Source organism: Gymnogyps californianus, chromosome 7 (genome assembly GCF_018139145.2).
Source record: "Gymnogyps californianus isolate 813 chromosome 7, ASM1813914v2, whole genome shotgun sequence".
NCBI classification, from domain to species: domain Eukaryota; kingdom Metazoa; phylum Chordata; class Aves; order Accipitriformes; family Cathartidae; genus Gymnogyps; species Gymnogyps californianus.
Window position 1 is genome coordinate 18,641,238 of NC_059477.1, and position 24,271 is coordinate 18,665,508.

The 24,271-nt window shown below is 37.1% G+C and overlaps 1 protein-coding gene across 1 annotated transcript in view; it reads right to left on the reverse strand.

Annotated features, from left to right (window-relative positions):
* Positions 1-6,924: 6,924 nt before the first annotated feature.
* The window catches only part of AGPS (alkylglycerone phosphate synthase), a 56,910-nt gene continuing 39,563 nt past the window's right edge, over positions 6,925-24,271 (reverse strand). Inside the window, exons 14-20 of the mRNA XM_050899710.1 lie at positions 22,656-22,768; positions 20,860-20,929; positions 19,790-19,851; positions 17,839-17,928; positions 17,305-17,404; positions 15,513-15,570; positions 6,925-7,965 (exon numbers count right to left, since the gene is read on the reverse strand). Of these exons, the coding sequence (XP_050755667.1) occupies positions 7,844-7,965; positions 15,513-15,570; positions 17,305-17,404; positions 17,839-17,928; positions 19,790-19,851; positions 20,860-20,929; positions 22,656-22,768 (615 nt within the window). The 3' untranslated portion in view covers positions 6,925-7,843. The remainder of the gene's footprint in view (positions 7,966-15,512; positions 15,571-17,304; positions 17,405-17,838; positions 17,929-19,789; positions 19,852-20,859; positions 20,930-22,655; positions 22,769-24,271) is intronic.

Genomic DNA, 24,271 nt, shown 5'->3' on the forward strand with positions numbered 1-24,271 from the left:
AGCTGTAGCATATCAGCATGTGGTTTTAAAACAAACAAAAGAAAAGAAAACTAAAGCAACACTTTTGCTCTTCTACCATTTTTTCAAAGGAGCAGATAATAATCAGCCTATCCTTTCTGCAGCAGCAACAGGGATAATTTTGGTTTTAGTAATGTAAATCATGCTGTGATAGAGGTCGGGTGGAAGGACCCAAAGCACTGTAGCATGGCTGAGCAGGCCAGCCCACAAATGCTCAGCTGTAAACACCTGAACGCTGACTACTCAAGCCCAGATATGTAGGGGGGTCTTACATGAGCTACTGAAAAGAACAGGAAATAATGTTATGTTTTATTCATGTCCACAGAGCAGCACACAGCTCTACAAATGAAGAGATAGTGATTTCCTCTCATCGGCCTTAAAAAAGTACTAAATTGTAACCAAGGCAGCAGATTTGTTACCGTCCTAAATTTATTGTTTCTCTATAGCAACCAGGTCCCTTCTGCCTGGCTGTTGCTGCCAGATGTTCATTTCAGTGTAATTTAGCTATACACGCAAGACACTGGCTTGCACTGCCCTTGCTCTGTTTTCCCTGTTAGCAATTCTCTTTGCTTCCTGGTCACTATTTCATTAGCAATAAGTCATGCAACAGACAGGTGAAGTTGTACAAAGAAGTTTTTATTAAGCGTGCTGATGGGCTGTGCTGCCTGCTGAAGCTTTGCAGATGGACAGCCTCCGCATTCCAGGTTGTGATGCTAACCTTTGCACTGCACAGGAGTAAAAGCCGCCTCGAAAGCCTTTCTCCACTGCCCCTTGGGCAGCAGTCACTCATCTCCTCCATCTAAAACAGTAAACCCTGTTTCCTCAACCACACCCTGGGTAACAATGTGGAAGGACTCCACGCTTGTAAAGCTAGAGCAACTCTTCATCAGGAGAACGGCCAGGACTTTGTTAACACACACACAGACCCAGCTTATTGCTGTCTTCTTCCAACATCTTTTCGCTTTCCCCTTCTCTTCCCCCAACCCCTTTTCACAGCTTGTTCTTGTTCCCTGCAGACTGTTTTTAATGCTATGCTTTAAAGGGATCTCACCTCTTAAGGAGAAGGCTACCAACTACAATCTATTTGAGGCACTCTGCATGTATAAACTGAGCTGCAATACCATCTCAAGGAAGCCAGCAGCTTCTGTTCTTCACGTTCCTGTGCTAGAATATGCTAACCTGTAAAGCTGAGCACAACTGAGAACTTGGGTATAACATAGTTACAAGCATGAACAGAGAAAGACAAAACCTTCATTTATTAAGAAAATCTTAATTAAAAAAAAACTGACTGGAAGAACAGTGTTGCCTTGTACTTCCAGAAGCAGCAGTACTAAAAAGGCCAGTTTGCTTTGTGGCTGACCTTCTTATCAAAGTATTTTAAGGGTCCAAGAAGAACCGCAAGGCAGAGCACACGGACCATCTGAAGTGGATGTACACCAACTAATATTTGGGTTTTTACTACATGGATTCTCTGGTATTAAGAAAGGTTGAGCTGACATTTCAGCTTTTATCTTTCTTGCCAGCCCAAATTAGGGTTGGTGTTTTCCACAAAAACCTGCAAGAATTTAATACATTGAGACTTCTATCTTATTCAAGTTTAGCTGAAGCTGTCCATGAAGCTCAAAAGCTTTGGTGGGGACAAAGGGAGAAGAATGAGGATCAAACTAAGCAGCAGAGAAATTGCATTTGCTTTGTTTTCCTAGCAAATTAGGCTAAACCCAGAATTATGTCCTAAGCAAGTCAAGGAACAAACGTCAAGTATACCTGGGACTATACTCTAAGCCCATAGTGTGGTCAGTATCATACCTAAGTCTTGTCAACAAGCGTCATTCTAAACCTGAGCTTTTCATGCAGCATTTGGCTCACCCACATCTTCCTTACATTTGCTTTCTAACATTAGCCAGATTTACTTTCCTTAATGACCAGCTTTTATGGCCTCATCTCTACATGTATTTACCCAGCTGCGATGTATTTGCTAGGTGAGCATGTGTGTCACTTCACGTTTCAGAAGGGCTTTTAACCCTAGCCTCTGGGCAGCCAGGGTTTCCTGCTCTGCAGCAGCAGGAACAGAGCGAGACAGGAAACACCGCTGGCTGCTGCCACGGGCTGGGAGGGAGAAAGGTCAACGGCTGTGTTTGTATCTTCTCATTGCTCCCACATCCTCAGGCTTCTGCCTAGTCAAGATTGCATTTATCAATGCCACTATCGATAACCCATTTATGAATAACTGAACTTATCAAATTGCCCTTTTATGTTTTCAGTATTTGCTGAACTTCATTTGAGTACATAACATCAATGCCATTCCTTGTCTTCAAACTGCTTTGCATATTAAGTCACTGAGCTAGCACTGACTGACGCAATAGCAACGCCAGGTATCCACATGCTCAGAGTGTCCGTGTCACTCATGGGAACGGAGCCAAGCCCTTCCAGCAGCCTGAAATGGGAGTAGCTTTATCAAGGCCCTGTCTTGAGACCATCCACTTCATATTTTGCTTTGTAGAAGCATTTTGGGAGGTCAACCACATGCCCTGGTTAACCACACCACCACACTAGGATAAGCCACGTGACATTGAACTGCAAAGTTGTGACAATCATTTGACATTCTTCATCATTAGAAAACATAGTTTAATTTTAAAATGTGATTTTTAAACAAAAATATTTTTCACATGTCCTAATTTGATCTGAAGTTCTAGAAGCATCAGCTTAAACTTTACATAATTACAGTCACATCATCGGGTTTTGTCCATCATCTTTTTGCATACACACAACTTCATTGCTGTGATCAACACTTCTGTTTTATCCTTTAGAAGGCTGCTATGATACTTTATAGTACTACAATAAACACATTAATTTAAAAGCTGTTATGTCCCCATACGTGTTGGGGGACGACTACTACATACTACCATGAAGGTAGAAATAGGCTGAATGCTACTCAAATAGGAATGTTATACTAGAATTTCTGAACAGTCAATTGAAACAAATTTAGCTTTATTCTGAATCAAAATGAAACATTCATAAAGTTTCCCATAAAAAGTTCAATACTTTGTTTTTCCAAAGTGCAAAACCAAATTCATAAATGAAACATTTCACAGCATTTCAGTAGAGGTACATATTATTGCAACTTGTATTGGTAAATATTGCAAGTAACAATATGATTTAAAATATTATAACCCACATTTTTGAAACTGAATTTTTAATTTCAAACTGACAGCACTCGTATTTTTCAAAGACAGTATGGCAAACATTTTTGAAAAATATCTTTGACCACCCCTGCTGTTGAGCACCACAGCAGACCTTAAAGCTGAACACGAACAAAGCAACCACCTGCCAATTCTGGTCTCCATAAAGAGTCTAGTGAAAGACATCGATTTATGTTAAAGGTAATGTGGAATTCAGAGTTAGTGTTAGGACTACAAAACCATAAACAGTGAGCCTATAGCATTTACACAGCTGTGAGTTCAGGTCCAACTTTTTGTAAAACTTGCTTATTTTAAACAAAGAGAACACTGATGGGATCTGGCTGTCATCCTGAGACAAGTATATCATCATCTAAGATCTCCTTCAAATTGAGACTATCAAGATCTAAGCATAAAAATGCAGTATTTTTACTTTTAATAGAAGGGAAACAAAAATAAAATGCTTGACTGTCAGGGTAGTTTTCTCCTTCCTGTGAACAAGCACACACACAAAAAAATTGGATCACATTGAGAAATTGTTATAGTTCTACACATTGAACCATGTCATTAGTTCTCCTGCTCCCTGCATACTATGACTTTTGCAGTTTTTGAATATGCGTTGAAGAAAGTGCGTTAACATATTTGCAGTTTTTGAATATGCGTTGAAGAAAGTGCGTTAACATAAGACAATTCAACAGCTCTTTCAAGCAAGATGTGCTTTCAGCCATTTTAGCTGAAAGGGCATAAAGGCTTTATAGCAACGATGCAGGTAACTGAGAAATACCTCTTCTGCTCACATGCAGTGCATTCGTGCATGCAGAACTTTCAGGCAGATTCCAGGACCTGTAACAAGGAGGCTTTAAGTGAGACATGCGCGCAACAGCAGGAAACTATATACCTGTTGCAATAGCTTAATACAACAGAGCTTCCCCATATTTCAAAGGCAAGTAAGACAAGGTATGCTCCTGTATTATATTGAGAAACTTTCCAAGAGCAGTTGAACATGGTCCTCTTGCTGCCCAAACAGGGAATACCGAGGAGGTGAAATTTCTGAACTGAATACACTGGTGTCCAGGTGTTGTCTTGCCCTTCCTTCACTGAAATTCTCTTATTTTCCTACTTTGCTTTACATGGGACACAACAGCAGAGCTTCTATTAGCATACATTTACAAATTCAATCTCATTTCTCTCTGCAAGTGCCACAGCCTTCGTAATAGTTTTCCTTAGTAAGAGTTCACCAGCAAATTAAAATGAACCGATGATGACAAGTCAGCAGAATATATTTGTTTAGTTTCAGCACAAAAACACATAATCGTTTAGGCCCGTTTTCTTTTTATTAATAATATAAGGTTCTATAATCTCTCAATGTTACAACTGAAGTTTTACAGTTAATCTCACACTAAAGTGACAAACACTGTTTGGCTTTATTTGCAGAAAGTTAAATTACAACCTTGATAAACATAACATTTCCAAGATTGAGAAGCAATTTGTGTTTTCTGGATTTCAGTGCTAATGTATCCCTGCCTTTGAAATTGGTTTCAGTTAATTAACATTGCTCCGGAAGAACTATTTGGCCTGGCCTCTGTTCACAGCTGTAAGGCAAAGATGACATCTCTAACTCAACCAACATACTGTAAGTCAAGTCAAGAAGAGACACATTTTTCTTTGACTGTAAGATTTAGACCCTGGATCAATTTCTAACAGATTTTCTTCTTTCCCTTCAAAACTTTTATAAAAGTCTTTCTAATGTAAATACATTTCACAGGCAAGCCATACTCACTCTGCACCTCTCCTCCTTCAAAGAGAGCAGAAGCTGTGTAATTGGAAGTCATGACAAGCTTAATTAAAATTGCTTGTAACTTACATATGGCCAAAACAGTCAAGCAAATGAAAAAGTAATGTGTTACTGCAAGATACACTTCTGATCTGCATGGATCAAACTCCATCTCTGAACAGGCTGCAGCTATGGGAAGTGAAGTCTTTAGAAAGAAAGTAGAGAATACAGAAGGAAGAGTGGTAGAAGATTTTAGTATCAGAGGAGGGAATATTTCTTTTAAATGGGTAATGATCCATGTATATCTAGGTCTCCTGAACTTACTTTACACTTTTCTCTAATTTCATTAGGAATTTACATGTGAAATTAAAGACAGCAGTAATACATGCGTTTCAACTGCAGTTTCACTAAGCTCTGACTAGTTCATACGAGAAAAATATTTAGGAAGACAGCAATAGAGTGGCCATTAGGAAAAAAGTATCCATTACATTTGTAGTTAATCTTTTCCTCAGAGCTATCCAGTGACATTGCTTTGGGACTCTTATAGCCTGTTATTTCACCTTCCCATAGGACAACTGACATGTAGTAAAAATCTTTACTGCATTTTAAATCACTTCAGAAGCCAGTGGCTATTTAAAGGCTAGAAATAGAGAGCATAAGGAGTTTTTGCCTATGTAATTTCAATACAAAAAGGGACGAGGAAACCATAGTCAGAAAATTAAGAATTGGGAAGGATGTCGTAGAGCTGTATTGTACTTGAAGTCAAAATCTTAAGAGAACGGTATTACTGGGCTATGACTACTTGTTTTAGTTCTGCTTGTGCTGTCATTCTGCAAAAAGGCTTCACATACTTTCCTTCAAAATTGATTCTTCATAGTTAGACATATACTTTCATTGAGGCACATAAACACACTTCATATTTACCAACTCCTAGAAAGGTCTCTATTTCAGAGTGATACAAGTCATCAGTAAGATGCCAGCTGTGGCCATGTAGTCACCATCACGCAGCACGCGAGATGAGGAAGGCCCCTGCATAAACACGTACAGATCCACCTTAGTGAGACACACCATTGTGTACTTAAGGAACACTTCACCACAGTGTGAAGACTCCGTTTCCTAAAACAGACTACACCTATTGTTTTGGTTGCTGCTGAAATATGAACTCTGGGGGCCAAAAACAAAATACAAAAGAGTAGATTTTTATGTTGAAATGTTGTGAAACAAAGACCATTCTAAATAAATCTAGCCGCATTGCAAATATCACATTAACATTCTGTTTTATGACCTGCAGATCATAAAAAGTTTTCCTTAACTACCTTGACAGCATGCATTTTAAAGTGATGTTTGGAGTGTTCATGTTTTTTGATCATTTTAATTATAGAATTGAAATTAATCTTTAAACAAGTTCAAAGTTGTCTGATATGCAGTATTTTTCAAGCACTTTATGCTCTTTTTGGTATATTACCAAAACTGAGAGCTAAACCAAATACTAATTAGACAGTATTCTAAAATAGTTTAAAAACAAAAATGCAATTTTATCTTTTTCTCCTCATTAAGGGCACTACCAATACAAAAGGTGTCCAAACTGACACTACAGAGGTGTGAAGCAGTTGGCTAGAGACACAGTGTCCTCAAAGGATAGTCTGTATTTTTTTCTATCCTATGCAATCATATACATTATCAAAAAGTTGGATAATTTGCTTTAAGAAAAGAACCCACCTTCAAAATGGATCATGAGTATTGACAAATACTTCTAGTTTGTTTTACTGATTAAGATTCAAGTTTCAATGTAAAAATGCTTACTCCCATACGATACTGATCAAGAAAATATTTCATTTTCTTAAAGTTCAATGGACAATTAAAATTGTGGCTACTAGTGAAGTAAATGATTCATAAAGGCCATAGGAAACTGTACAAAACTAAAGTGGGAAATCTCACTTTCAGGATGACAGTATGTTGTCCACTTAAGTGTTTTATTAAACTGTTGAGACTGTTTCAAAAGACAGTGCTGGGCAGTTTCATTTGAATAGCCAAAACATTTTTTACTGAAAAAGATATTTTGCATCTCTGCAAAACAAACAAAACAGGAGCAAAAACCATACACACTAGGACTGAATTACAGATGAACGCAAAGTTTTGTTACAAACCTGTTTTCAACATACAGTGAGAAATGTCCATTGTACAAAACTTAGTGACTGACCTACAATTAAAGATTATCCCAGCAATGCAAATACAACTCAGAACAGCTCAATTGTGTAAGATTTTCCAATAGCACTACAGTGGGAGACTACTGAGTTTTTAGAAGTAGTTTCACTTACATTGTCTCTTTTGATCGAAGCCTACATTTGTACTTTAAGTATTCGCTGGTTACAAGTCTGTTACATACTTAATCCTTCAGTACAGTGAAGTACTCCTTGGTGTTCTCTCATCTGTCTCTTAGCAGCTTTCCTTTAGCAAGAGGCTGGGTTGAGCAGCTGCTTCTGTAGAAAACACTGTTGTCAGTCTTTGTTCTCCTTGCAGGGGATGCTTTAGTAAGAAACATCTGGCAGTATCCAGCATTGAATATACTGTCAGCTGTGTTGCCTAACCAAACCTGGAAAACCAAATTTGCATTTCCTGGTTGGTAATAAATACACTTTGTGCCCAGTGGGTTGTTTAAGAGTTTAAGAGCATTGTAAGTAAAAATCCATAAACATTAACAGTGATGTTTACACTTTATTGGGGAGAGGGGGAAGGGGGTGGCAAAAGTCAAAGTTACTAGTTTTTAAAGTTTAGTCTATGTTATATTTGATTACTGGGATATCAATACAATGAAAATGGAGGAATTTCAACAGTAATTCTGAAGAAGTTTTAGTACATCATGTTGTGCAGGGCTTTATAAAAGATTTTTGTTTCCAAAGATGTTATTGGGGTCCACATATTCTTTAACAGATCTCAGCATTCCCAGGCCAACATCAGAGATGCTCTCCTTCATCCAGCGCTTCCGCAATTTGCCGACTGGAAAAACAAAAACAAAGTGTTTCAATATATGGCAGGATTCTAGGAGCCAATCAATCTTGTGACCATGAATGAATAAACACTGTGTGATAAATGCTTTTATTCAAAAATGAGAAATGTTTTGCTTTATTTGATTTATTGAGCCCACCAGACTATCAAGCTCATTAAGCTCAGCACACTCCCAGAGGAAGACCGTGTTCCACACTGTCTACTTTCTTTAGAAACTATGAAATTTAGATGAAGCTTAGGCTGAAATCACAAGTTCTATTAAAATAGGGAATTGGTAATAAGTTTTAAAAAGTCACCAAACTAATTTTAAGTAGGAAACTGTAGAGGAGATTACTAAAAAGCAGAACCCCGCTCCTCTTGATTGCTTTAAAGTGAAAATATAACTCAATAATCAAACAAACTTAAAACAGTGTTAGTTTAAATAGCAAAACATTGTTTTCTAAAGAAGAGGCTTAAAGCCTAGTTTTAAATCAACAAAATATCTTATTTCATTCAAAAACTTCTACACAGGCTGGCAGTTGCTCATACCATTACACAAGAGCTTAGTTTCCCATATAAAAATGGATATTCACAACATACACGAAATACAAAGCAAAGCTGAAACACCCGCCTTTTAAGAACTCATTTCACTAAAGTCTTACAATAGTCCTGTTAAATGGCCGAGTGTTCACATACTAATTAACCAAGTCATCAACTCTGATTTAACAGATCATTCAAAATAAAGGACATTTTTTCATTAAACACACTATAGCATTTAACTTGTCAGCCTGAAACACAATCCATTTGTCAGTATGATGCGATATAGTAAAGGTTTGAGAGACAGATGCTTTAAGAGTATCTGAAGCTAAATTCAAGCCATCCTTTGTGCCCTGTTCTCAGGGTAACCATCAAACTGTCATCAGAATAATAAATTACAGGCTCACCTCTAGAGAACAGAGTATATTTGTTTATACCTTAAGGAATATGAGCTAGTCACAATGCCAACTGAAAAAGCAAATAATGTAAGAAAGAATGAAATCTGCAGTTTGCTAGAACAACTATTAGCAGCATGCATGTCAAGAGCAAAGATCATAACTGAAGGACAAAAGAATTTGTCATGTGGTAGGAACTGTGGTTGTATTTTGCAGCCCAGCTCAAGAAAAAAATCCCCATCTGTAAATATACCATCACCACAATTTGACTGTCTAAGCAAGTTGATGTAGTTGAATTTTATCTGGGGAAACTTTAATGCTACTGCTACAAAAAAAGAATCATGGATGTGGCTTGACCATCACCTCAAGCCACTCACACTGGCTCTTACACAAGCAGCTGAAGAACAATCATTACCATTCTCAACTGTTATCTGTAATATAGTTTCAGTGAATGTGTCCTGTGGTTATGGATGTAATTGTCCTGAAAAGACTGCAAACAACTGCTCCAACAAGATGGAGCACATTAGAATCACAGCAGGATGCCCAACAGCTAGCATGCCTGCCTCTTTTACACCTCCAGTAATAATGCAATTCCACAAGGAACTGAACTACTGTCTGAGCAGCACCAAACAGTCGTTGCATATTTAATGAAGTCGCTCACCAAGTGCTGGAAAACAGAAGGTGCTTGGAGTGCATCATTAGTTCTGTCAAAGTGATAATTTACACATCTATCTTGTCAAATTTTCTATGGTTTATACTTTTGCAATAATAAATCTAACATACATTTGATTAGTGAACTGGAAAGAAAAAAAGCTGTACAACAGTTACCAGCAGTCCTTCAGAAACGTGTTCAATGAAAAGATTTTAACCCCTTGATAACAGTAGGTTGAGCCCCTGCTCCTACTGTTCATGTCAATAAGATATACATGGATTTTTCAGCTACTCAAGTTTTCATATTAGAGTTAAAAAGCATTGAAGCAATCTCGCTCCTAGAATTCTACGCTGGTCCATCTGATTAAATGGAAAATAGACCAAGTGAAGGAAAGGCTCTGTGCAGATGAGAGCACCACTTAAAAAAGCAATGTTCATATTTGTTTCACTTCAGATTAGTGCTGCCCTATAAGTATTCTGTTCCTCCTCCATAGGACAATCCAATTAGCTTCAAGGATGAGACGGGAAAAGGACGAAGAAAGTGCCATAACAGTAAAAGATGTTACCATGAACGTAAAAATAATGCCAAGTGGCAAAGTTGCTTAACCCCACGCTAAGCCTGGCCAAAGAACAGCTTTGGGCTCAAGGAAGCCTTAACTTCCCCAACAATGAAAGGTCTCAGTTAAGCTTGACCTTACCATGGACTAGAGAAAACCACCTTTCCATTTCTAGCCTAGAGAAAGTAGACCTTTTAGTTTTAGGCCTAGATGATGCCATTTATCTAGAACTGACATGAGACAGTGCACAGAACCAGATTTTATCCAAGCATCTACCACTTACAGGCCCTCAGCCCAGTATACTTTTCTCAATTAAAAAATGAGATCAAATTCACCTGATTCTATATGCTACATCATAACATTATTAATAAGGTTCTCAAATCAGCATAACATTGTACAATCAATTTGTAGTAGCTTAACAAGTCACTACTTGTCAACTCAGCTATACGCACCACCACACACACAATCCTTGTTGCCCCAACTGGAAACAAACACAGCCCTTCTTTCTTGCACCTTCTTCCTCTGAAGACACCTAATCCTGCATCTTAATTATCCAAGATGAAGTGCAACAGAATTAGTTTTCAAGTTTTACAAGTGGCAAGTGCCCTGTTCCTGAGGTGTGCTGAGCAGTCTAATACCTTAAAACATTCACTGCTAGGAAGCCAGAAGCCTTCAGTCTGAAGCCCAGCCTATTACATAGAGTACAAACACCCTAGCACGACAGAGTCTACTTCACAAAAAGTACTTCAGACCAGAAAGCCAAGAAGCTTGTTCAGTAGCAACTCTCAAAGACAGTCCAACTGGGGCTCTTCCAGCTGTTGCATGCTCTTCCTGAAGCTGGTTGTCTCTACGGAAAGCATCTCTCTGCTCTTAGAAATTGCTTAACAGGTTATTACTCTTCCAGAGAGAACTCTACAATACTGAGAAAGGTCAGTGCATTAAACTAATACTGTGGTAGTGTTGGAGTAGATTAGACCAGAGTACCTGAAGTCTACTACATAATTAACACATACCATCACCATAACATCTTGCACATTTTCACTTGATATCCAAACAACTTAAGTACTTTCAAGTTCTGTGTTGATGAATCAGAAAGTCCTTTTCATTTATTTGGTGGAAAAGGCACTGAAGATGACTATTCTATTAAGACTTTCAACAGACCAAGGAGGAAAATACAACTGCATTACTATATTATTTCACATAAGGTTACTCCATGTCTGACAAATGTCAGAGTTTAAACTCATTCTAATCAGTAGAGCAAGCTCTACTTTCAGGATGAAAGTATGATCAGTCTCCAGTGCTTAAAGTGTAGAGGAGAAAAGAATGTGTTCAACTCCCTCCATAAGGGAATTTCAGAATTCCAGACTTTGTAGTTTGTGTGGGTTAATTACTGCAGTGTATAGCTTAAGCCACAGCCTCTTAATGATGCCAAAGAATTGCAATGAATTGCAATGTCAAACATGCAATTGAATGCAAACAAGCTGTGGGGTTTTTTGGTTGGGGGGGGGGGGGGGTTGGGTTTGTTTGTTTTGTTTTTTAGGGTTGGGGTGGTTTTTTTCTTTTTTAGTTTTCCTACATAAACTGCCAGGAAATTGATACTATATATATGATACTATACCTGTGGAGCCTGGGCTACCTGGTTAACCTTTATTCTAGTCAATCTGTCTAGAAAGTGGAAGAAAATTAGTTCTATTATGTAAGTGGCTAAATGGGGGTATTTTCCTCAAACCCACAAGCTGACAATTGTTTCCTTAAGTAACCAGTTTTAGTTAGAACATTCCCTGCAAGGGAAACAATCTATCATTAATTTTTTTACACTGTTCCTTAGTTTTACATGGGTGCTTAGCTTGATAATACAGAAGGGATCAGGCCCAAATCCAGCTAGCTCCCTTCTGATGCTGTACCCCAAAGGGATTATAGTTGTATTTATACACCAGTCGTACCTACTGATACTTCCTCAGCACATGTTATTCTATGTATACAACAAAGCATGTATTTTATGAAACAGGAATTCAAGAATGCAAGGTGTGACATCATATGGGTGGTTTTAGGGCTTGCGCTAAATGATTAGAAAAATCATTTACCTAAACAAACTTTATCTACAAGAGATTGTCATTCCTAATGCTGCTTTTTAAATACTAAGTTTCTAGAAGATAACTGTGGCTCTAGCAACCCTTACTTATATGACTCTCAAATCTAAAGATACTCAGTGGCCAGAAAAGCAGAAGGATCAAAGCTGTGTTCAAAGATCTGCACTATCCCCTTCTAAGTGTAGGATATAGGCAAGGCGAAAACTATAATCAAGACTGTAAAATCTCATGTAGGAAATGAGGACAAGGAATGCTAAAACTAGGCTAATTCCTGAATACCTTTCAAAAACTTTTACTAAGTCACAGATTATGTCATAGCATTAGTTAAAAGGGACAAAGGCGGCATAAGAAACCACTTCAAAGTCACACATTAAAAACTACTTTAAAACTACTAAGAAGCTTTTCAGCAGTTTGTTCACAACAAATTTAGTGAGAAACAGACCTACCACATTTAGACAAGACTGCCAGGATCATAAAAAAAATCTGATAACCTCCTCTATAAGGACCAATTTCTGATGCACTGGAGAATGGCTGAATTCCCCCTGCGTAAGAAGTGCCTATCTGATCAGCTATGTATTTTGGGTATATTTTTATAGCAACACATATGCCTCAGATTCCTCCTAAATGTAAATTCTGTTCATTACATAATCCAGAAACATTATCAAGTGTTAGATACTAACATTAAAGTAGGAAAACCATTCCTGACACTTATCAATTAGATTTAAATATTTGCAAGTCAAGAGTGAGAAAGACTTCAAAAAGAAAAGACAATTTGATTAAAAGGACAAAGTCACTTAAGTTGCAGTATCATAGAAATTATTATCCAGATTTATAAAAACAAAAAAATCCAGATATTCTACCCCAAAATACAAGTAATTGTTACATTGAAAGGATGAATTCATTACACAGATGTATACGTCTGGCTTTGCTACAGCTTCTTGTGTCCATGAGATGCTTGCTGTACAAGGCTGGTATTGATACACTTCTGCAATTTCTTTGTTGGAATGTTGTTCTTACATATTGCAAGGTGTGATCTTTAATGTAACCTATTAACAAATAAAAGTTATGCTTCTTACAAGTTTTAAGTCTCAAAAGTCATCAGAAGGGGATCTTCTCACAGTATCGCTACCTTTAGTCAGTCCTGCCTAAAAGTTACAATATTTTTCATTAGCCTGGAGGGAGGAGAGGAGAGAAGAGATCTTGACATTAAAATAGAATCCAAACTAAAGTCTTTCTGAAGTTACTCTTCATAAAAGTATCATGATTTCAGTTCTCACTGTAGATTGTAGCTATACGTCTACCTGCAATTAGTACTTCCCCAGATGTAAAGTAATTTAGAGCTTTACGCATCTCAAACTGTCATATATGATGACCACTTCTTCACTCAAGCAGTGTATGAAGATTGACTTAAGCAGGCTTTGTATTTCCTATAGCCTCAAGTCCCAGACTACATCTGTCTTCTTTGATACACAAAACCAGAGTGAAAATAGCTCCATTTATCACAGTGTGATTGTAGACAGACAAACCAGCCTGTCTGTTTCCAGATAGTGAAAACAACTGTTATTAATCACAATTACAAGACAAATACTAAAAGAAATTGCACCAGTATTTTCTTTTACCCCACACAATAGACCAGTCTTAGCAGTGCTGAGAGTGACAAGGCCTGAAGGTCAGTAAATAAAACCGATAGTATTAGGCCAATTTTCAGCGGCACATCTACTAAGCACTGGAAAAAATGAATCTTGAATATGGTACACAATGAATTGCTAGACAAAACCAATCAAAGCAGAAAATATTTATCAGTATAAGAGGCAGTCATGCATACAACAGGAGCATAAATCTAAAAGAAACCAAGTTTTCCATATCTGTGGAGTCAGAAAGTTCAAGTGTGCAAGGGTTTGAAAATGCTACATAACATTTTTTTTTCTTGTTCAACATATGCTGTAACCAAGGTTTCATATGGTGAGGGCAAATACATCCCAACATGTGACAAGCTCCAGCTGCATGTGAGTTAATGGATGAAATGCTAGTCACAGTAAAATACAGCTGCCACAGCAGGGGAGAGCACAATAGTACATCAAGGGGGTAATTCCACATCCCATGTGCGAGAATTGACAGGTCCACTATACCACCATATTAAAGACTTAATCAGAGGACAGTAACAGCATATTAAACAAAAAAAAAAATAATGAAACCGTTTTCACTCATGTTATCATCTACACATCTTTCAATATCCTGATATTGCTAAAGCAGAGACCATTTCAGTTTCTATCATAAAGCTAGATGTCTGAAAACAGCCCTCGCTGAAAGTTTCAAGTCCAGGAAGTCACCAACATGTTTCAAAGTACAGCTTCTGCCCTTCATTTTTCCCCACACAGAGCTTTCTTAAAATTACAAAATTTTTATCTAGTTTTAAACCATTAGGACTTCCTCTTTGCTCTTGTTTCTGTGGCCAGACAATGCCCCAAGAGAGTAGAGAGAAGAAATGCATTAAGTTATCCAGTTTCAAGAAGCTAGCTGCACAAATCAAACTGACTTCACAGCAAGTCTTCCTGACATCCGAGTTTACAGCATTATGTAGGACACATATAATCAAATTAGGCTATCTGAATATGTGGGAAAAGTGTATGGAAAGCATCAGGTGTATGAAGTATCACTTATACATGACATTGGTTCTTAATATTAAAGCACAGAACAGCTTGCAAAGAGGCCAGTAACTCAGGACAAGTAATTCCCAAACTCCAAGAGAGGAAACTGAATAACCAGAAGTTAGCAGACAGCAAGCCAGTAATATCAATACTTACATAACATCAATTATGCAACAAATGGTAGATTGCAACATAGCCCAGTTTAAAGTCACTAGCTCTTTTATGCAGATACTTTCACCAAGTGCTCTGGAATTAGGGCTAACAGCATTTACCTAGCCACAAGAGAGACTAAACTGTCTTAAAACTGTGAAACTCCAATTTGAGGTCTTTGTAACTGAATATACCTCTGCACAAGGTTCAGCAGAAGTTGCTTAAGACAAACTGATCAACTACATTTTCAGGTTCAGACAGCCTGTAGACTTCCTATCAAAGGTCTGAAGCTGGTGCTCATAAATACACCACGCTGACTTGACATCAAGCAAACCAGGTCTAGGGACACTTCCCCTGAAAGTCTAGCAAACGGGTGAGAAGTTTCTCGAAAGAATGCCAAGAGATCCCCTCCCCCCAGTAATTTCACTTAATACCTGTGAAATATTTTTCAAAATTCTATTACAAACTATTTTATGTACTCATGAATATTTAGCAGTATCAAAGAGACTAATATTAGACTGAGAACATTACCTCCATGGTGATGTGACAGACTTCCTCCATTGGCAAGTATTTCTTCTCTAGCAGCCCTCTAAATTGGAAAGATAAGGTATTTATTCAACAGCAAATGCATAAGATTTGTTTTTAGTGAAATGTTTGCTGTTGTACTCATTTACACAGGTGTATGAAAAGTTTCAGAAGTAATTAGGGTACACAGTACAGGTAAACATTTTAGTTCAAGTCTGCAGATAAATCTAAGTGGGTATTTTCAAATAAACGTTATCAAAGCCAAGACACTTCAAACGGCATCTGTTACAACAAATCTATTATTCTAGAATGGAATATTCTGGATCACTTCCCCCTTGCCAAAACTAAAATAGTCTAGTGGCTGGGATGGTCAGCTGGAAGATGGTTAAATACCTACTGAAAAGGAAATGGCAATAAAGAAGTTTGAAAACAGGATCCTCAGAGTGATTCAAGATCCTTATTCAGAGCAGAGTTTAGACCCAGATCTCCAAGATTCTGGTTGAGGAAGTAAGGTACTTTAACAAATGACAATCCTTTCATGGGTGAAGTTTGTCACAGAAAACAGAACTTAGATTTTTATGTTAAGAAATATGAACACTTTCAAGCTCTAGAATCTTCTTTCCCATCCAGCTCTGATTATGAATAGTTAGACAGCTTAGGAGGTGTAACAAAAAAGCTTTCCTAAGCACAAGCACTAAATGTTTTTTCGAAAAAGTGTACTTTTTTAGGAATAATGTATATAACCATACCTATGCAGTTAAAAATTTTTTCAGTCTGCCACAGAGTGCATATACTTGGTTGGCTAACTCACTTTGTTAGGTTAAATTTAGTCACCTACAATGGACAATGTGCATCCAGGTGATCACACTGCTAACTAATTCCAATAAACGGTAATATGTAAGTATTAATAAAGTTTCATTAAATAAGCACTCAAGTATTACATCTCCAATGCCCTAGATTCAACAGCATGGAAGCCTCAGAACTTGTAGATACAACTCTGCATCCACTTGCCAAGTTCAAGAGACATTTCCAAAGAATGAGCATGAGAAGAATAATATCCTAAGTTATAAATGACTATTTCTCCACAGTCCTATTAGGAATTTTCTGGTGCTGAAGTTTGAGCATATGAACCAAAAGGCAGGCCATAGTCCTTCTATGTCTAAGTATTACATCTTCAAGGTAACACGGATATTGCTTTCCCCTAACTAGGTAAGTATAGTGTTTCACCAGAGCTTTTTGGTAAACGTTGAAGCAGCTTACAACCGGTCTAACACAACAGACTTAGACCAGCACTTATCTAGGCCTAAACAGAAATAACCACAACAGTTAATTCTCTGAAATAGCACGAGAGAGGCCCTCACATTCATTATTCTGTACATGCAGCACTATTAAAGTATGATCTTGATAGTTTTACCATGTATTTTAAAGACTAATTCAGTATTAAGTGAAAGAAGTAGCTTTGTAAATAATGGAACTAAGGAAGTCTTGTTTCCCATGGATTTGGGTTTATGGTTGATAGTTTCTGCCATCCAAGAACAACTCCAGTTCAAGCTTTCCTATACTTTAGTCATAAGTATTCATTTACTGATGTCTAAAATAGTCACCTGGTAGTCTTTCCTCTACTTGGTGCACTATTAGTGTGCACCTCTTTCCCTAGCTGCTAATGATCAAAGCTTTATGAACAGACTTTTGAGATCTTTCCTGCAAAATTCAGTTAGCTTGGCCAATGGGTTCAGCATATATTACGGGACATCAGCTTCTCCCCCTCCCCCTTAACTATTGTTCTTATATACATTACCTCAATTTGTTCATAGACATGAACAGGATCACTAATTCCTCTGTAGTTAAAGGCAAAGTAGAAGTAGACACATGCACCTGCATCATAAGTCTGTGTCACCCTGTTGAAGAGAACTGCATTACAAACAAAGCTTTATGGTATTAAATCAGCCACTATGTGACATCACGCAATTCATAAGGTTACTTATTTAAAAGGGTAGCATCTTCTTTTTAAAACAGTTTTGTATCCTTTTTGCTCATACTTCATGAGTGACTCAATGCTATGACTTTGCGAGTCGAAGCTCTTAAGTCGTTACACTTGACTCATGCACATAAGCAAGACTGTCAAGACTAATCAAGTGCTACTAATCCCTTGAACTACCCACTCTTACATGTAATCCACCTACAGGTTAAAGGGGAAGGTCAAGATTACTAGTGTTTGTAATTAATAGATGCACTTTACCTACTAGCTAGCAAGTTTAATGACCTCTTCCTTAGTTCTCTTACTAATCAAAGATTCAAGAAAAATTATTATTTAGGTTGTTGCATGGCTTACCTGCAGGTGGAAAGAGGAGCAAACTGAACACCCTTTTCTTTGCATTCTCTTACTATCCTTTCCTTTACATTCCTACAAAGGTCCAAAACCCTGTAACAGAAAACATGTTAAAATATAAAATCTCAGTATATGATTTTATACAACTTCCTAAAAAACACAACTTCAGCTTCACTAATCTTCTTAAAGTGTAATGTAATGAAACAGAAGATTGCCTTCTAGAACCAGTTTTACCTAGCTTAGATTTTGTTCTAACAATAGTCCTCATCAAGACTTCACTAGTACTGCTTTTTCTGTATGTCTCCTGAATACTAAGTTTACTCTGAAGCAGAGTACATAATGAAAGCTCTTTTCCATAAGGAATAGGAGTCAAAAGTTTTCAACAGAAAATGGAGGTTGGTTACTTCTGTATGTCTTTACTTTCTCAGCAAAACAGCCTCAAATTTTTGGCAAAGTAGTTGACAAATAAAGCTCACATTAGAAAGCTTGAGAACTCTAAGGCCTTGTATACTCTGCTAATACCATACCTTTGGTATGTTGCAAGGCCAAAACTGGAGATACTCCAGCTGTGCACTAGTTTGCCAGCTTGAAATGTTATAGTTCTAATATGGCAATAAGCTATTAAACCTTGTCATAAGCCATACTTGTTTTGCTTTTATTATTTTTTTTCTTCTAGGGCAGACCCAGGTGCATCCAAAGTGCTAGAACAATTGAAAGAAATCACTGTTTTTCAAGTGACCATTTCTTCAATTATATGTTCTCCCATGAAGGTCTGCAGTGCTATACTGTACAATTCAGATTAAGACATTTTACACAGATTTAAAACTACTTCGCAGATTGACAGAAGTAACACACAAGAGAAATCTATCCATTTAGCGATTAAGCAAGTAGAGCTAAATATTTTATTCAAGTATCTTCAACCTGTCAGGAAACAAGGTAACTCATTGATTTATGGAAAGTTACATAGTTCTTGTGAGACAAAGTAGAAAAAGGTTTTGAAAGCATTTGCTTTGGTGAGGACAATTTTAAATATTTTCTTAAATTCTTAGATAATAAATTCATTCTCTCCTGAAATGAGGAAGCGTCAAAACAAATTGGTGACTAAGCAGTTAGCATACTTCAAAAATCTATAAAGCCAAAGGAAAATAAAGGGCGATTTTGCTTTAAAATTGTCCTCAAATTTCTGCCACTCATTTAAGATACTATGCCAATTTTCAAAGCAGAGGCTGGAACTTACCACTGCCGCTAAATTCAATAGCAAGGATACAGGCTTGCCAGCTTAAGTCACACTTTGCACACTTTCCACTTTGCATTAAATACTGTAAATCTTTGATTCAAATCACCTTAGATGCTGCTTAAGAGGTTTCTGGCTTACCAAATGGACAGAAGCATCCAAAGTGATTTCATATATTGAACTCTGTTGTGGTCAAGTGTTTCTCAACCATAGCTAACAGATAAAATAAGCTTAGGAAAAAGATCTTAATCTTGGGCAAAAGTTATCTTTCCAGTTTTCATTTCCCTGCATTACCGGGGAAAGAAAAAACTTATTTAAATATATTTAAATAAGTTTTTTTGATCTTCACTACAGACTTTTCTGTTTGAAATACACAGTTGATCCCACACATGTGGCTGCTCATCACACAATAGTTAGTCACCATTGTCCAGCTTCCTAAACTGGGCAATTTCAAGTCCTGAATTTGTTACAGTAAGCTAACTTAACTAGAAATATTACTGAATGCTTGCATACATTGCATTTACAAAATCCTAATATGTAATTTACTAGCAACTTTAGCAAGAACACACAGGTGCAACACTTGAGGCACATCAGGGAGCCTCTAATACACATAAGGCCTAAATTAAATTAAGTTTCACCATGAGCAAACATGAGTTAGGAATAATTTGAATGAAATCAAGTACGAGTTTTAAGCAATTCTAAAGAATAATCACAGTTTACCTATCCCAAGGAACAGATGTCTCAAATGATTCTCCTATTACATAGTAATCCAGGCCCAGGTCCTAATAAATAGAGAGAGGAAATTATGAGTAACATTCAGCATCAACATCTGGGATTCCAGTGTATGCTACACAGCTAACAGTTGAGCAACTTTAGTTAGTTTGTATGAGAAAAAACAGTCTATTTAGCAAAAACACCCATCTGTCCCTGTGACATTAGTTTATAATTATGGAAATAGGGTAGCTATTCAAAGACACAGATGACAAACATTTTGATGTCATGGCTATAGTGAGACAACTTGTCAGACTGTCAGTATGCCTACACTAATCAAATATTTGTATCACTATAGCATCAAGCCAAGAGCTCCACTGTGCTAACAAAATATTTCTACTAGGTATTATGTTATTTGGAATGTAATTCCTATCTAGGTAGAATAAAGACAAACATTTTGCCCATTTTACATACAGCCTGCTGAAATAAAGAGAAATTCAGTGATTTGTCCCTGACTACAAAAGCCAAATAAAATCTAGCACTCAGGATGTGCATACTATTCTGAAAAAAAAACCAAAAAACCCCCCACCAATCTCAAACAGTAAGACTAAAATTCTTAAGAACAGCTGCAGTAGTTCAGACTAAAGGTCCATTTGTCCTGGAATTCTGTTTCGAACCACAGCCATAAGCAGATGTCCAAAGAAGAATAAGAGCCGAATGAGCACATGAGTATTTCAAGTATTCTCCCAGCCTCCGATTACATTCAACCTGTATTTATAAGTCTGATCTAGCTTATTTAGCAACTGCTAGCGGATTCTTCAGTCTAATTTTCTCTACCCTTTATTGGAAACATTTCTTAACAAGCGCATAAATTAATGTTTTTATGGTGTTTTGCAGATGAAGTTCCATGAGTAAACACTAGTCAGAAATGGAAGACATACAGCCTCTGGGAGAAGTTTGAGATATCTTCCACAGCAACCTGCACTGAGATTTCAGAGAAAGCATATTCAAAGAGACATCTCTATGCTTTGTTATATTAATTAACAGAAGTTTCAGCAGGCAGACAAAAGGTGACCTACCCGAAGGTAAGCGATGACAAAAGTCAGCATATATCCTCTCTGTCCATTATCTTCTCCTGCTGCCAAGCCACTGCAATTAACAAGAATTTAATTAACTTTCAAGCAAAGTAGTCACCAGTTTCCAAAAAGAATTAAAAAATACTTTGATTATTAAACACGTGCAAGTTTAGCTGTCTCTCTAAGCTGTGTTACAATAGTTGCAAACAGTAGGGTCTCTTCTTCACTAGAAATGAGAAGTTACTTCAGACCAGACCTTTAACCCTTCGCATTTCTCTTTTCATTCCATAACCTGAAGAGATGAACAATAACAAAACATTTGATGTGATCTTAAAATAAGAATCTTCAAACATCACAAAAGAGCAGGGGAAACAGAACTAGACATAGTATATCCTTGATGTTCATTTACAGGAATATGTGTAACTACATTTCTAAGCATGTTGGATTTGTGCACTTGTATGCTCACAGGTCATGAGAGCAAGACTACTGACTTAAGATCCCAAAAGTGTAAGTGATGTGAACGGATAAAAAAAAGACACAGCACTAAAGAAAAAGTAAGCCTTGCTTTCACTAGTCTATCAAGTTAGGAGCATCATGAAAGTCAGGTTTTAACTATTTGTTTCTGAGAACAATAAAGTACTATGTATCTGTCATCAGTCTTCCTAGAAGCTCCTATAAACCTGAGAGAAGTGGGGCAGGAGGGGGGGGGGGGGGGGGGAATCAGACATCCTGAAGGACTGAAGCATTTCAGATCATTAAACGGTTTAGCATTTTAGACCAGGTTAAACTATTGAACACTTAACTAATAGCTTTAACAGAGCAGCACAGACAGCACCATCTTCTAACAGACCTAACACAGACAAGTTCCCCACCCTTATCAGTACACCATCTTGAAATACCAAAATACAAAAAGGATTCACAGTTGAAGCATTTTCTTGCATACAACATTAAACTAACTAAAATGCTCTTCAAGAGCAATGTTATTCTTATCACTGAATGTTAACAAGCTGCTCACGTGAAATCCTTCTTTTAAGCTATTTTAAGTGGTAGAATGAAAGCACAATGAAAACAAATTTCAGAAAGGATAGCCTTGAAATGGATATGCTTATAGCATATCCTTGAAATGGATATACTTATATTTGAATAGTTGAGACTAATACTAGCGATAACTTCCTTAAAAAAGTATATTCTTGACAAATCACACTTTTAATGATGGTTTTCAATCACGGTTAATCAAAGCAGAAGGACAGAAACTACCTGATCATTTACTCAGCCTGCCACTCCAAAGAATGTTTTCTGTTGCTTTGTAAGAATAGAAAACAGTCTGTGGGACAGAAATTCACTGCATTCCTTTAACGAAACACAAACTCCTTTTAAACAAGCTTCTTGCATGCATATGCTCACATCAATTCTGCAAAGATTTAATACTACCCTTATGATTTTGTCTTCCCCTTCTGTAGTTTATAAAGTCTAGTATTGCAAAACAAGCAGCTTCCATGCCTATAAGCAATTACAAGGGCTAGTTTCCATTTTAACAACATCAATTCTGTATTTAGTCAAATATTTATTTTTCTGCAATACACAGACAGCTGAGGTTTTTCAGTAAAGTTACCTATTAAGAGTTAGCACAAGCCATATTTTTCGAAGGGAACAGTCAGTAGCTAATTGATTATTGCCACTTCAAACTAGTAAATTGAGAACATATCCATACAGTAATCACTATAAAAATATGGTAGTCCTGTTTTTTCCTGGACAGTTAACTCCCAGCTTCATATGAAAAAGTTCTTTGAAAAGCATACCCAAACTTGGTGGCAATATCATAGACTTGCTTTTCATGCTGAAGAACCTTCTCTCTGTCACCCTCAAAGAGCAAGGTAGCTACACACAGTACGTTGGGATCAAATCCTTTAAACTGCAAAGAGAGAAAACTTCGCGTTATGTCATAGCCTATGTGGTAGAATACAAGCAACAAGTTTTTACTTTTCAAATACACAGCATATGCTCTGGTTAATAAGTGTTTTTGCAACTAAGAGGAAGGATTAGGAAAAAAAACGTCTTTCAAAGATATACTCCCCAAACAATCAAGTTTTTGCTTGACAGGACAAACATTCACAAGCCCACTGAAATCACAGATTATCTCTGTCACTTTTTTCTCCTGTTAAAAAACAGGATAGACATAACAGCTGTCTACCTGTACTGAAGAAAGAACAGGTCTTAAATGCTTTGAGTAATAGGGAGACATTTATATTCTATCAATTATTCCTGTATTAAAGCAGGAAGATGACTATGATGACCATAAATGTCACTGCTCTCAAAACAGCTGTATCAGTGTGCCACAGAAAATCTCTATGCTGGGAAAAGCACTACGGAAGGAAAATAACTTCTAAACTTGTGGCAGGGAGCATATCGCAGTGGAAATGGGGAGAAAACTATTAAGGGTTTAACAGTAGTGCAGTGAGGCTGTCTGTATGGCTTTGTTTCAGGAATAACAGTCAAGGGTCATATCTTCACAACTGGTCCAAAAAGTAAGAGCCTTACTTGTTTTCTACATACCTTTTTTTATTATTAGCTCCAGTGAACTACCACTACTAAGCAGGTTTCAGATGGAATGGAGATGCATATAAAGTTGCAATAAAGTTTAATAACTTTTTCCACAGTTAAAAAGGGTAAAAATTTATGATTTAGAACAACATATTCTTAATATGTATATTGACCAACAATTATTTTTTTAAAGCCTTTCCCTTTCCAGTGGCATTCATCTTTTCCAGTCTCTACTCTACTTGTGGTAACTTATTACTTAAACACCAAGCAAGGTTGTATGAAGTCACATTAATAGTCAAGAAATTCAAATTCATCCTTTATGTGCAACAGCTATGCTGAGAAAAATCCCAGTTAATTGCTATTCCTTTTATTATTGCCTTAAGTGAATAGATTAACTGTACTGGAAGTTAACTGAAGGTAACAGGAGGGTCCAAAAAAACAGCAAGGAGGCAAAGTATCTTGGGGTGGCTCAGTCCTCCAGCCAATAAGCTCAAATCTCTATGGTGAGCCCCGGTCAGACATCCAAATTAGTATTTCTGAAAAGGATATTGCATCCTACCACCCCAACAAAACACCACCATGAAAACCACTGCGAAACAGAATATACCTCCTGGGGCAAAGGATCTGTCTTATCTATTAGTCCTACAAAAACAGCATAGCTAACAAATAGAAAGAAATACTGCTACTACAGTGATAAACTCCAAGGACAGGAATAGAGGTCTATTAAGATGCTATTTACGGTCTCTTCTTGTTCTAGAACCACCTGTATTTCAGCTAGCATGAATCCTTTTGTCTATTCTGCCATCTTTTGGCTGTAATGCTCAGGTAACACCTTACAGTTCTCTTTAAGATGCATTGGAGGAACTCTAGCTAC